Source organism: Anabrus simplex, chromosome 10, assembly GCF_040414725.1.
Source record: "Anabrus simplex isolate iqAnaSimp1 chromosome 10, ASM4041472v1, whole genome shotgun sequence".
Lineage (NCBI taxonomy): Eukaryota > Metazoa > Arthropoda > Insecta > Orthoptera > Tettigoniidae > Anabrus > Anabrus simplex.
In genome coordinates, this window is record NC_090274.1 from 64,166,117 (window position 1) to 64,181,281 (window position 15,165).

Below are 15,165 nucleotides of genomic sequence, written 5' to 3' on the forward strand. Positions count from 1 at the left end.
TGACCGTTCTGTCGATTGTGGAACGTTGTTAAGTGATGATGACAGTTCAGATCTTGGCCATAAAGCTAATGGCTCGGTAAATGGCATTACGAGGATTGAGGAAAATGACCAATCGGTTTTTCCGTAAAGCCAATATAAACTACATTTCCTCCAATAGACTTGAAGTTTGACAAAAAAAAAGAAAAGTTTTATTAGCTACCGGTATCAAAAATAAAATAGCGGAAATTAAAGATTGCTTGCCAGAAAGACGTGTTAACAAGTCTAGTGAACATATTATAGGGCCTATAGTATAGGCTGTCCGGTAAATGACGGCATTTGCAACCATCCAGCCCATCATAATCTGATTTCTCACTGCATTGATTGGTCTTGGTTTCGATCAATACGATATCAAGGCCAACTCAACTACAATTCGATATTGCAGTCGATCTTGTTTCGATTCATTTCGATTGTCGATTATCCAGACATAAGTCGTTCATGAAGTTTTGTTATGAACCGTGTGATCATGTCCGAAATAGATATAGTGAAGAATTTGCAGGTTATACGCGATAAAATTCAGAAAGCAGTTCAGAAACGACCTGCGGTAAGTTTAATTATTATCTACAGTTAATGTTAGTGGCTGTCATTTACGTTCAACTGTGTTCACTACCCCTTTCTCAGACGTTAATACTGCTGTGCCCAACTTTCATAAATCTTGACTGTGTTTTTTCAGGAGCTAAAATTTCAGCCGAGACTTGTAGCTGTTAGTAAAACTAAACCGAAAGAACTAGTGATCGCTGCTTATAATGCAGGACAGCGACATTTTGGCGAGAACTATGTTCAAGAACTGTTTGATAAAGGAAACGATCCTGAGGTAAGTATTAAAGTAGCATGGAAATGCTGCACTAGCAAACAAAAATCTTTCCAAACGTACTGTATATTATTGCAGTTCAGTATTCAGGATATCAGTCTTGTAGGGCAGTGTGCTGGCATTAGGTTTACTGGTAAATGAGAGTCCTTCCAGGTTCTCCAATGAACTACATTCCTTCTGATTAAAAACAATAACATTATGATGACAATAACATTATGAGGCTGTTCTTTCTTCACAATTGTGAAAAAATTAGATTAGTTTATAAAATGTAATTGAAAATAGTCTATTTCGTTTCTCTTGTCTACGAATCTTTCTGTTTATGGAACTGACCTGAATGTAACGTTACTCTGTGACATAAAATATGTGAATGGTACCTTAAAAGGCTTGTTGAGGAGAGCTGTGTTCATCACTGATGCTGAAATCCCATCATCCCACTGCCGAACGAAACTAACTTTAATAACCAAACACAGAAAATTTTCTGCCAATACCCACAACCATCTGCTCAACACTCGCTACCATTGGATATATTTTAAGAAGAATGGTGTCGCTCCCAGAATTCAACTCATTTAGATGTAATGGCCCACTTCGCCCTACTAAACAATCCTAAAAGTATCAGTTCTAATAGCAAATGTGTCACAGACTAATGGCTGTCACAATACATAGCCGGGACTCGCTCCCTAAGAGAAGGTTTCTGCTAAACACCCCAGACATGTCAGACCAATTTTTTTTTTTTTTTTGTCACTAGCCAGACATGCCAGATCTGTGGCCGTGAAAGCCATTTTTGGAATTGTATGTCCATGGGGAGTACATATTTTTGAAAACGGAGAATTTGCTTCTCCTTTACCAGGTAAGCAATCCCTATTTGCTAACACAGCGGAACCACACAGTTGGTCTGTCACTACTATGCGGAGTCTTGGAGGGGAGTGCCGTCCAATAGATGAGCCCTAGTGACACGTATGGATGAAACTCTGCAAACGCACATGGCTTAACCACCCAAAAACTGGTTCTATTTCTGTACAGTACATTTCCAAATTGTCCATTGTGGGCCAATAGCTAACAAAAAAAAAAAAAAAAAAAGCCCTTTTAAGAGGCTCTCTGCCAAACACCCTTGATGTGTTAGACCCTTTTTTTTTTTTTTGTCATTAGCCAGGACAATAAAAAAACTGTAACTTATTCAATGTGCATGAACAAAGGAGCATCGTCCTGTGCGGAGCATTCATCTCTATTCTCCGGTTCCTACTGTCTTAAGATTGTACCTGGATGGATGGATGGATGGATGGATGGATGGATGGATGGATTGATGGGTGAATGGGCTTGTTTATTTGAAGAAGGTGGTGTTTGAAGGTGTGGAGATTTTTTGAACTGGTAGCTGATGATGGATTGGCAAGTGTGCGTCTATCTCAACCGCCGCTGACGATAGATCATCAGGTCTATTCTACATTCTACCAGTGAATACAGCTAGAAGAAGTAGTAAATATTTCCGTTAGATGGCACTGTTTATCAGGCATGTTTTCTCCTTGGAATGTGGAATGTTTTGGTGTTAAATACATCCATTTACCTTTGATATCTTTGAAACAAATGAAGGTCGCAATTCATACAGCTTTCAAACACATGTTGATTTTGTTGTGATTTGCTTTTGTTGTTTACTGTGTGTTATGCACACACGATGGCTACATTTTTGGATTTAAATGATGAAGGTATTGTAAAGTCCACCTCTGTGGTGTAGCAGTTAGCGTGATTAGCTGCCACCCCCGGAGGCCTGGATTCGATTCCCGGCTCTGCCATGAAATTTGAAAAGTGGTACGAGGGCTGGAACGGGGTCCACTCAGCCTTGGGAGGTCAAATGAGTAGAGGTGGGTTCGATTCCCACCTCAGCCATCCTCAAAGTGGTTTTCCATGGTTTCCCACTTCTGCTCCAGGCAAATGCCAGGATGGTACCTAACTTAAGGCCACGGCTGCTTCTTTTCCGTCTTCCTTATCTATCCCTTCCAATCTTCCCATCCTACTACAAGGCCCCTGTTGAGCATAGCAGGTGAGGTACTGGTCATCCTCCCCATTGTATCCCTCTGACCCAAAGTTTCATGCTTCAGGACACTGCCCTTGAGGTGGTAGAGGTGGGATCCCTCGCTCAGTCCAAGGGGAAAATCAACCCTGGAGGGTAAACAGATTAAGAAAGAACGTAAGGTACGGTATTGTAAAATAATTAAATGAGTCTGTAAAAACAAGGCCCACTGCAGCAGAATGGACAAGTGTTGTGTCCCCTGAGGTAGGTTATTAACACCCACCAGTTAGAACTTTATCTACTACCGTACTTTTTATGAGTAATTCCTAAAGTATTAACACTTTTCACTTAAAATGTATATACTTATCATCAGAATTAATTTCTCTACAAAATGTCTATTTTAAAAAGTTCCTGAAAAGCTGATTAGTCATTTCTATTTGATGTGTAGACCTAAGTAAAAAATATTTTGATTTTTGAGGGGGCATTTAAAGGGGCAGAAAATTAAAAACTATAACACTGAGGGTAAATGCAAACCACTTTTCAAATAGTCCAGTCCATGATGAATGTTTTGGTGTATTATATGTCCATATTCCATGAATAATACATGTCAGAGTGCCATACATCAGGTACTGCAAATGTGTGGTGCACTCCTACTGGTTCGAATTATTTCAACTATCGGTTCGAGGGTTAATGTTTATCATTGACTCTTATTCTCCCGCTGACCTGTCACTGTATTTATCCTGTTGTGTGTTCCTCATATTCTTGTCTATACATGACTTGACATTCAGGATATCTGTACTAGACTATTTCTTCCTTCTTGCTTGTTCTTGGAAAATTTTAAGAGTGGTATTTCTGTAAATCCTATGTCTCCCATCTAAATACACTGGCGGAAAAAATATCCAAACACCAAGAAGGGATTGTGGTAGATTAACGAACATTGGTAGGCGTGTTTATACATCTGAAAGATGATGATAATTCAAATTTACTGCAAATCACATTAATGTGGCACTAGTAGCAGTCCTATGACGTTGCACATCAGGTTTGCTGTGCGAGATTGTTAGTTACCTGTGAGATTTGACGGAGTGACTGTGAGTGGGTCAAGAATGCTTTTGCAATGACAAAGAGGGCAGTATTAACAGCTCACTGTGGTTGAATGAGGCCATGTAGTAGGGCTACATAAAGATAGATTTTCTTTCCGCGCTATTGCAGAATGACTTGGCAGGAATATCTCCACTGTGCATACGTGCTGGCATTCAACAGTCAGGCGATTACACGAGTTGTTAATGGACCTGTATGGCACATTTACGATGGCTTTTCTCATGTGGATATTAACCTGTAGTCTTGTACCTTTAATCAATTAAATATGTTACCTTAACAAATATATTGCCAAAATTTCCGTATTCTACATTCATTATTTCATGGTGTTTGGATATTTTTTCTGCCAGTGTATCATTTTTTTTTTCTTCTGGCTTGTTCTTGGAAAATGTTAAGAGTGGTATTTCTGTAAATCCTATGTCTCCCATCTAAACATGTCACCTGAAACAGACTAGAAAATGCGATACAGTGATACAGTATATACCAGTATTCCAGACATGATACTTTCCAGCATTATCAATGCAGTTCCTAAGTACCATTGATTTTATATGTAGAATCATTGTAACTGTGTGTTGTAGCTTGTGGAAAGCTGCCCTGATATTCACTGGCACTTCATTGGCCATCTCCAGCGGAACAAAGTCAACAAGGTACTGGCAGTACCTGGACTCTATTTGGTAGAAACAGTGGACACAGAAAAACTTGCTTCAACTCTCAATTCAGCATGGGAAAAGAAGGAGAAAAGTGAGAAACTGAAGGTGATGGTGCAGGTGAATACAAGTGGAGAGGAAGGTGAGCCATATTAGTAACATGTTTCACAGTTGGTGAGAAGCCAGAAGTCTTGCATTCACTACTTCTGACCATTCTTGCAGTATTATTATTATTATTATTATTATTATTATTATTAGAACCGAGCATCAAGGTCTTCCTCCAATTTAAATTAATTCTCATACACCAGGTTCTGTAGTTACCCTCATACAAAAAACGTCAAGTGGGGTGAGAGCGGGAGAACAAGCAGGCCGTGCAGTGGATCCACTGTAGCCATGATTGCTCACGAATCTGTGGTTCAGAGTTTTTCAGAACTTGTATTGCAGCAGGAGTCCACGCTTGTAAAGGATTACAGTTAAATTGAAATTTAATTGTTTCACACACACTCGGTTCAAAAAGTACCTCAATTATCAGTTTTCAACCTATGGTTATTTAATAAAACATATTTATTGTGGTCTCTTCTATCATCTGCAGGAGTTTGAATATTAAATTTTGTTTCATCTGGTGGAATTTTAAAATACCATAAACAGCAGACTCTAATAATAATAATAATAATAATAATAATAATATTAATAATAATAATAATAATAATAATGGTGTTTTTGTTCGTAATTATGATTTTTTATAGTCGTCTGTACTTATGAATGTCTACAGAGAAGAATGGATGTTCTCCAGAAGAAACCACAAGTCTTGTGAAGCATGTTTTAGAGTCTTGCAAGAGTCTAGAACTGGTAGGCCTGATGACCATTGGAATGTATGGCTATGATACCTCGAAGGGCCCTAATCCAGACTTTGTGGTGAGTATCATCATCATCCATTGATGTATTAGACCTAGTGGCCTGTTACAATCCTATAAAGCACTTTCTCGCCAACATTTCATTGGATGGATCTTGTTCCTTTCGGTTAGTACTTGAGAATTTCTCTAGGAAATCTTCCTGTATTCATTCTTCAAACATTATTTTTGCCCCTTTCTTGATAACACTGTATATACAACCTGTGACAATAAAGTTCGGTGAATAGTCTTGTACTATCAACATAGATGAACAATGCACGACAGTGACCTTACTGTCCTTCGAAATAGTCCCCTCCCATAACTATGCACTGCTGAGATCGGCAATACATGTCCTGAAATCTTTGCAAGAAGGCTTCCTTTGGGATTTTCAAAAGCCTCATCACGTTTCATTGGATGTCAGGAATATCGTCAAATCTCTTTCCTTTCACAGCGGGTTTGAGTTGTGGGAATAGGAAGAAGTCTGGAGGATTGAGATCTGACGGGTATGGGGGATGTTCAAGTTGCACCACCCCCTTTTTTGCCATGAACTGTTTGACGATATTGGCTATGTGTGGACGAGCGTTGTCATGGACAAAAACCATGAACCTTGTTGTGCGTACTGGGGTCGTACCCTGCGTAGACGTTTCATGAAATGGGTCATAATTTGAATGTACCGTGCAGCATTCAGCATTGTTCCCTCAGGTAGAAATCCCTTGTGGATAATGCCTTGACTATCGAAAAAGGTGATGAGCATCGTTTTGATGCATGACTTTTCGGCTGTGACCATTTTCCAAGGAGGGGTTCCTGGAAAACACCATTCCATACTTTGCCATTTCGTTTCGGGGTCGTACCTGAGACACCAGGTTTCATCCTCAGTGACAATACAATTCAAGAAATTTGGGTCTCATCTGCCATTTCAACAAAATCTTGTGAAGCCTCTAAACGTGCTTGCTTCTGATCGTCAGTCAAGTGATGTGACACAAGATGAGAACACGTTTTCCTCTTCCCTAACTTCTGGGTAATGATTTGTCGCACGGATTCACGGTTAATCTGCAGTTCATCCGCTATCATGCACACAGTTAATCGCCGATCGTTCATGATTAATGTCCTCACCTTCTCAATGTTTTCGACGGGGATTGTCAGAAACATTTTCCTGGCCTCCTCGTAAACGGACTAACCACTTGTACACATACTTCAAGGACAGCGCTTATTCTTCATAAACACGTACCAACATCGCATGCATTTCTTTCAGTGTCTTGCCAAGCTTAAAACAAAATTGGATATTGATCTTTTGGTCGTTCATGTTCCTGTTCGCCGTTCAGAACCAACGCACTAAACAGGCACTGTGTCAAACAGGTCTTACACAGCATACACACGATGCTCAACTGAACAAAGTTGGGAGCAGGTGGTCAAAACCTGCTGCTACGCAGGTGCAGCGTTGTGTGTCGCCAGTGTTGCCAGATCGACCGTTCGACTTCATTCACGAAACTTTGTCACAGGTTGTATTATACTGCTGATTCAATTTTGAGTTCCTTCAATACCATTTTATTTCTTTCATGATCCCATCGAGTATATCCCATTGTTCTTCTCATGTATTTCATCTCATTAGTGGTAATTATGTTAACATTTTTCCTTAATTGTCATCTGTACTTATGTTCTCCAGAGCATAGGTCTGGGCTTACTAAGTTTTTATTTATGTCCACTTGTGCATTAATGTCTTTGAACTAAGGATGGCTTCATAACCTGACATAACTCCTGGAGGTTTCTGTAATATTCCGTGATTTTACATTATGTGGCAAGTCAACTTCCTCTCTGTGAGATAATTTGTGTACCAGATAAGTAAATTCATAAATTCATTTCCCTTTTTTTTTTTTTTTTTACATTGCACCAACACAGATAGGTTTTATGGCAACGATAGGATAGGAAAGGACTAGGAATGGGAAGGATGCAACCATGGCCTTAATTAAGATACAGTCCCAGCATTTGCCTAGTGTGAAAATGGGAAACCACTGAAAGTCATCTTCAGGGCTGCCGACAGTGGGGATTCGAACCCACTCTCTCCTGAATGCAAGTTCACAGCTGTGCGACCCTAACTGCATCGCCAGTATGCTCGATAAATTCGTGTACTATGACCAGTAATTCATTGTTTAACTCTAGAAGTCCCAAACATGACTTGTTGTAAATGTCTGTGTATATCATTTGCTAGTCCATTATTGTTGCTCATTTCTTTAACTTTCAGTTGTGTTAATCACAGTAGCTATTCGATTGCTGGTACCCATATTTTGGAAACGTAAAAATATTAAAATGATGTAAAACGATACCGTGAAATAGCAGAGAAGAGCGATTCTTCATTTGGGCTTGCTAGCGAACCACCGGACTATCGCTAGAAGTATTGTCACTTATTTAAAAAAATTAAAATGAGACTGTACACATATGCCAGGTGCAGCAATTTTCTGTTTTGCTATTGGCTGGCTATGATAAAGGCAACTTTACTATTTTCTCAGAGAAAGCTTGCAGCATATCTGGCCTCAGGGCTGCCTTGAATGAAAATCCAGAGGCGTGCCGGATGCCGAAGCCTGTCGCACTCCTCCGGGGCAACGATTAATGAATGACAGATGAAATGAAATGATATTGGAGTGTGTTGCTGGAATGAAAGATGACAGGGAAAACCGGAGTACCCGGAGAGAAACCTGTCTCGCCTCCGCTTTGTCCAGCACAAATCTCACATGGAGTGACAGGGATTTGAACCACGGAACCCAGCGGTGAGAGGCTGTCCCGCTGCTGTCTGAGCCACGGAGGCTTACGGCTGCCTTATTCAGTCAAAATAAAAGAAGTGCCCACTTTGAAATTGCAGTGGTCTTGTCACTCGCTGAACCTAACCTAAGCAGACTTGTGCTGTTGTCCAGGTGATACTAGAGGTCTGTAGACTGCTTAGCAGCTATAACCTGGGGGCTTTGCTTGCCATCCAGGTTTAATTCAGCTTTTGTTCACCCTCTCACTTAGAATGAACTGCTGTTCGATGTTTCTGCTGTGTATGTTACTATACTTAAGTTGGCTGCCCTGTTTACTGAATTCTGGCATTGTCTGAGTGGCGCATGTTGGATTTCTAACCTATCTGTTGGGTATCAAGTAGCGAAATATTTGACTTTGAATCCAGAACCAACTCACTTTTTTTGAACTGAAATATTAAGGAGTGGTTTCCAAAAGATTTTTTAAGGATCTTTTATTTCGTGATATCACATATGTCTTATTCACACGAAAAATTTTAAACAGCAGCGTCAATTTCCACTTAATATTTTCAAACTTGATACCTGAAAGCTTTTCCACAAACTTCAAGACTTAATCAAGAATTCTCAGAGACATTCTTCTTTAATTAATTTTTAATGTATCTCAACATAATTTGACCACAAGAGGACGTAACATCCTGTAGTGTTCACAACTTAGCAGTTTATTTTAAACGTTTTGTGTATTACATAAAATCAGCTTCATGGTCCGTATCGCACTTCAATAGATTCACAATTAAGTATTTATTTATTTTCCACTTAGTCGATACAATGATTGCTTAAGAATTAAAAATTAAAAATTGCCTTAAGCAATCATTGTATCGACTAGGTGGAAAATAAATAAATACTTAATTGTGAATCTGTTTTGTGTATGTCAGTGAATTTGAACTTGTGTATTATCATTTTAAATTGTTTTTTTATATCTGATGTATATTTGTTTAAGCACTCTAGCTGAAGATATTCCCTAGGGGAAGGAACGAGTTCTAGATTAATGTATTTGACATCTATTGAATAGGCAGACAGCTAAATAATATTTAAGTACATAAACTTGAATATTTCGCTACTTGATTTTCAGGTCGTTACATGTTTTTTATAATGGAGTGTTTAAAGCTCGTTACTTGTATTATCTGTTAGGTATCGGCATTCAAATATTTATTTGAAATGTGACTGTTGAGGAGTTTGGGGGTGGGGAGTTTTCTGGAGGTATATCTTAAAGATTTAGGAATATCTTATAGATCTTCTTCTTCTGCTCCTCCTCTTCCTCCTCCTTTATCCCGATTTGGGATCAGCACTTAATGTGGATTTGGTCCCAGTTTTAAGACTGGATGCCCTTCCTGATGCTAACCCTGTATGGAGGGATGTGTTCACTATTGAATTTTACTGTGGAGGTTGGTGGTGTAGATGAAGAGAAGTGTATTAACCTTTTCATTTGTTATAAGGGAAGGGTGTGTACCGGATAATCATGGGTCCTACGTAAATTTTGCACGAACGTTAAATGAGTCAAGAGCAACACAACGGCCAAAACATTTATTTTGGAAATTAACTTAATCAACCTCGCTAGCTTGAGATGCCATACGAGTAACACGCGTGAGTTTAAGCTTGTGGAATTTAAGTGTTTTGGCAGGTGTAAACAATTGCGACAATGCTGTAATTTGCCACAGTGCATCTATTTGTATCGTGGAATCAAGTACTATCAACAATTAGTTCATTCTTTGTTCGAGTGCCGTGCAATTAGTGTAATAGTGCAATGGTGCCAGGAACGAAGAAGAATCAACAGCAGGCCGAGTGCAGGAGTGCCAACCCAACAGAAGACACCGTGAAGAAAATAATAGAAGAGACACTTCAGTGTAAGGTATTCGTGGAATTAATTGTGAGTACCATAGTGGACAAAATTACGGAGTGTGTGTTAAAGAGACTAGAGGAATCTGTTCAGTTCAATATAAATGCATGTGAGGACCTAAAGAATCAGATTGCCAAGAGAGACAAGGAACTCGCAGAACTTAAAGCGGAAGTGAAGTCAAATTATGATAATTTGGAACAATATCAGCGTAGAAATAACCTCCGCATATTTGGCATTCCGGAAGAGTCGAATGAGGACACGGACAATTTAGTATTAAATGTTGCACGTGACATTGGTGCCGACATAAAATTGACTGATATTGACAGGAGCCACAGAGTCGGGCTTAAAATTGGTAATAAACCCCGGCCTATTATCGTGAAGATGACAAGTTATCGCAGCAGGAAGGAGATATTCGCAAAGAAAAGGCATTTAAAAGGATCTCGTATCACAATCCGGGAGGACCTTACGTCTGCCAGACTGACGGTTCTGAAGGCGGCTATCTCCAAGTTCGGCGTCAGAAATGTCTGGACCAGTGATGGAGTTATCCTGTTTAAGACCGCTGATGACAGCATGCACTGCGCTACGCAGATGAGTGACATTCCATGAGCTTACTCATATCTAACCTGTGTTCAGTTTACTAACCCATAAGTTGGTAACCCTTTGTATTAAGTTTTGTTTCCTCTTCTAGGACACATCTCCCTCTCGCTATCTCTCTCTCTCACTCTCCCCTTCACTGCTCTTGCATTCCACCCTGCTTGGCTGAACGGCTGTAGTCTACCTGCTTGACCTTCACTAGCTCGTTAATTACGGTACCCCACTGGACACTGACCTTGTCCCAACCCTCTGTACAAACTCTGTACTTACAGTAACTCCCTTCTTAGTAATAACTAACAGCTGGCTTTAACCTTTTCCTATAAATAGTCAGAATAGGTCTAGAAGATGATTATGTAACATACCAACCTCTTTCAGAGACGAGAAGGGGCATCAAAGATTGCACGAGTAGATTGCAGAAGCGTGCGGAAGGGAAAAGTACATTACAAATTTTTCATAATAATATTAGAAGCATAAGGAAAAATAAGAACATTTTAGATGTTGTTTTGAAAGCATATGATCATAGGTTTGATGTCGTAATTTTAACAGAAAGTTGGTCACTGAGTAATGTAAATATAAGTAACCATGCCTTGTATAAATCTTATTACAATGAGGGTTCAGTTAACAAATGTGATGGTTTAAAGTTAAAAACTTCATTATTGTTCCGTATTGAATAGAGAAATAAGATGTACAATATAATAGGTTAGGATCCACCTTTCAATACTCCGTAATAAGATGGTAAGAAGTAGTTACAACCTGTTTAATGGGACCGGTTTCAACACATTTTAAGTGTCATCATCAGCCAATTTTCGAAGATCTTAAAACAACTAGCACATTGAATACAGGCAAAAAATTAACAATGTATCATAACGTAGCAATTGAACATTTACTGAATTGCTACGTTATGATACATTGTTAATTTTTTGCCTGTATTCAATGTGCTAGTTGTTTTAAGATCTTCGAAAATTGGCTGATGATGACACTTAAAATGTGTTGAAACCGGTCCCATTAAACAGGTTGTAACTACTTCTTACCATCTTATTACGGAGTATTGAAAGGTGGATCCTAACCTATTATATTGTACATCTTAAATGTGATGGTGTTGTATTAATGGTAAAAAATTGTTTGGAGCACGAAATGGAAATTATTGAGTACGATGACTTTCAATTTCTCAGAGTAGTAATTAACTATGACAACAAGAAAGTAGCTATTACAGGAGTATATCGGTCACATGAATATCACAAACAGCGGTTTCTCAGTGCGTTAGATCATTATATCCAAGATAGATGCCATGTTGAAACCGAACTGATAATAGGGGACACAAATATAGACCTTTTAAATGAACACGACTGTGACGAATATCTCAACATGGTACAAGAAAGAAATTTTCAGTCCTTAATAAACAATCCTACTAGAGTATCTGGTACAAGTAAATCCTGTATTGATCATGCTTTGATTAAAAGTAGGTTGAGAAATGACGACATTCTGTCTATCATCCCTCAAAGTAAAATTTCAGATCATTATCCTATAATAGTAAGTCTCTACATTCAAAATGCCTCGGTCCCTAATAATATACCAAATTTTCGACGTAACTGTTTTAAAATAGATCATTTTGAGCTTAAAAATCATTTAAGTAAAATAAATTGGGGAGACATCTTAAACAGCAGTGATTTAGATATCAAACTTGATAAATTCGTAAATACAATTAAAAGCTGCATGAGCCTGTCCACTGTTAAATTGAAATCAAAGGAAGTCAAAAGAACAGAATAGATTTCTTACGGTTTGGTAAAATCTATTCACACAAGAGACCGACTTTATCAACAATATTTTAAAAATAAGGATAACTTGGAAATTAAAGAACAGTACAGGAAATATAGGAACAAACTAAATGATCTAATTATGAAAACGAAAACTGAGTACTATAGGAATCTGATCAGTCGCAATTCAAATAACCGGGGTAAGGTCTGGGGCATAGTCAATGAAATAACACAAAGGTCAGTTAGAAAAGAAGAGATCAAGGAAATCAGATATAAAGGTGAAATCTGGAAAGATGACATAAATATTTCTAATAAATTTAACAATTATTTCATTAACGAAACCACTGAGAAAGCAAAGCATCACAGACAGATTTCCGACTCCACATTAAATATCGCTCGCAACCCTCATACTTGCTTCCTTGCGCCGGTAACAGAATACGATCTGAAGAGATGTTTGAGTGAAGTACATGAAAACAAAGCTGTAGGAATAGACAATATTTCGGCTCGAATTATTAAAGAAAATATAGAGTCATTAAAGGAATCGTTGCTGAATATTATCAATGATTCCTTCACCTTAGGTTACTTTCCAAAACAGCTTAAAACAACAATAGTAAAACCTCTTCACAAGTCTGGAAATATTTGTGACATTAGAAATTACAGACCCATTTCGATAACTACAACAATATCAAAAATATTCGAGAAATGCTTAAAGAACAATATTTACCAATTTTTAGAAAAACACCAAATACTTTCGCCCAGACAGTTTGGATTCATTAAAAATCTCGGAACGACTGATGCTATATCTGTCTTAACAAAGAGAATATACGAAAATCTTAATTCTACTCTGCTCTCCACAGGGATATTTCTCGACCTTGAAAAGGCATTCGATAGTGTGTCACACCGCTTGCTCCTCCAGAAATTGGAAAAATACGGCTTTAGGGGTAATGTGCTGGATTTGCTTGAGAGTTACTTGACAGATCGAGTACAGTTGTCAAAATTAATCAACATCTAAGCACACCTATGAGGATAATAAAGGGTGTCCCACAAGGCACAGTATTAGGTCCTTTATTGTTTATTCTATTTATTAATGATCTAGATAAAACAATAGCAAATGCCGAACATACGCACATCGTAACATATGCAGATGATACAGTCATTTATGTTGAGGGTGATAGCTGGAATCTCGTCAGACAGAGAGCAACTCGAGCACTGCTTAAAGTTAAGGCATGCTTAGATAATAATGAATTATTTCTAAACATTAAAAAGACAAAATTTATGAATTTTTCTGTAACAGATACACGAAACGATTTTAATGAATTAATTGTACACAACATCAACTGTAAATTTAATTGTAACTGCCACAAAATTTATAAAGTAAATAATGTTAAGTATTTGGGATTATTAATTGATTCGAACATGAAATGGAAAAGTCACATTACCGATTTAAGGAAGAAAATCAGAAGAACTGTTTATATATTTCTTAATTTAAAATACATATCCAGTATAAAATTGTTAAAGAGAGGTTTATTACGCTTTAGTTCAGTCTATTCTTAGCTACGGAATTTTGGCATGGGGAGGAGCCTACAAAAATGTAATCAATAAAATACAGGTTGTTCAAAACCTTATATTACGAATAATGTACCAGAAAGGAAGATTATACCCAAGTAGTCAATTATATGCTGAAGCAAATATATTTAATGTGAAACAGCTCTATGCCCTTGAAATATACAAATATATTAACAAAAAAAAGAATATAATTGAGAACATTAAACATGAATATTCAACACGCAGTAAGATGAACCACCGTTGTATGTTATACAGACCCAAACTTAGCATAACAAAGCGCAATTTCTTGTTCTTCATTCCAAAATTCTTTAATGTCCTTCCCGGTTCTTTACAAACTACTTTATTAGGTCAGAAAATGAGTCTGAAGTGTCTTAAATCCTTTGTCAGGGATAATAAAACTGTTATGGTAGAAATAACTAAATGAGAATATCACGTCACCATATCCAATTTCTATTCAATGCTCCACCATGTGCTGTTGATCATATCGGTCATTCACTCATACCCATACTTGTATTTCAGGCATCATTTAAAATATATTGCTCACTATGTAATTAATATTCTAAATTACCACACACAAGGTTTCACCTTACGTGGTATTTTACTGATATCTACTCGACTCTGTTGAGGTTGGTGTGATTTTGTATAATAATAATAATAATAATAATAATAATAATAATAATAATAATAATTTATTTAATGTGTGCAAGAGATAGAAGTTCAATTTATTTTAAGTATTAATATGTTGATAATAATACTACTACTTCTGTAATATATGTGGTTTAGTTATAAGATTAATATTTCTCAAGTAATAATGTTATTAGAAGAGTTATGTATATATAAAACAGAGTCCTGTAATTATGTAAACAATATGATGAATGAATAAATAGCTGCCTCTGTGGATCAGCGGTAGAGTGTCGGCCTCCGGATCCCAAGATAGCGGGTTCAAACCCGGCAGAGGTAGTCGGATTTTTGAAGGGCGGAAAAAAGTCCATTCGACACTCCATGTCGCGCGATGTCGGCATGTAAAAGATCTCTGGTGACACATTTGGTGTTTACCCGACAAAATTCATTAAATCTCAGCCATAGACGCCCAAGAGAGTTTCGGTTTACTAGATCTGCCATCTAGTGGGGGCCTAGAGTAAATCGG

General features: G+C 37.8%; 1 protein-coding gene across 2 annotated transcripts in view; it reads left to right on the top strand.

Moving 5' to 3' along the window:
• Positions 1–444: 444 nt before the first annotated feature.
• The window catches only part of LOC136882097 (pyridoxal phosphate homeostasis protein), a 108,714-nt gene continuing 93,993 nt past the window's right edge, over positions 445–15,165 (top strand). For both annotated transcript variants that reach the window (XM_068229316.1, XM_068229315.1), the window contains exons 1-4: positions 445–580; positions 710–850; positions 4,523–4,733; positions 5,364–5,506. In XM_068229316.1, coding sequence (XP_068085417.1) covers positions 488–580; positions 710–850; positions 4,523–4,733; positions 5,364–5,506 — 588 coding nt within the window. In that variant the 5' untranslated portion in view covers positions 445–487. The remainder of the gene's footprint in view (positions 581–709; positions 851–4,522; positions 4,734–5,363; positions 5,507–15,165) is intronic.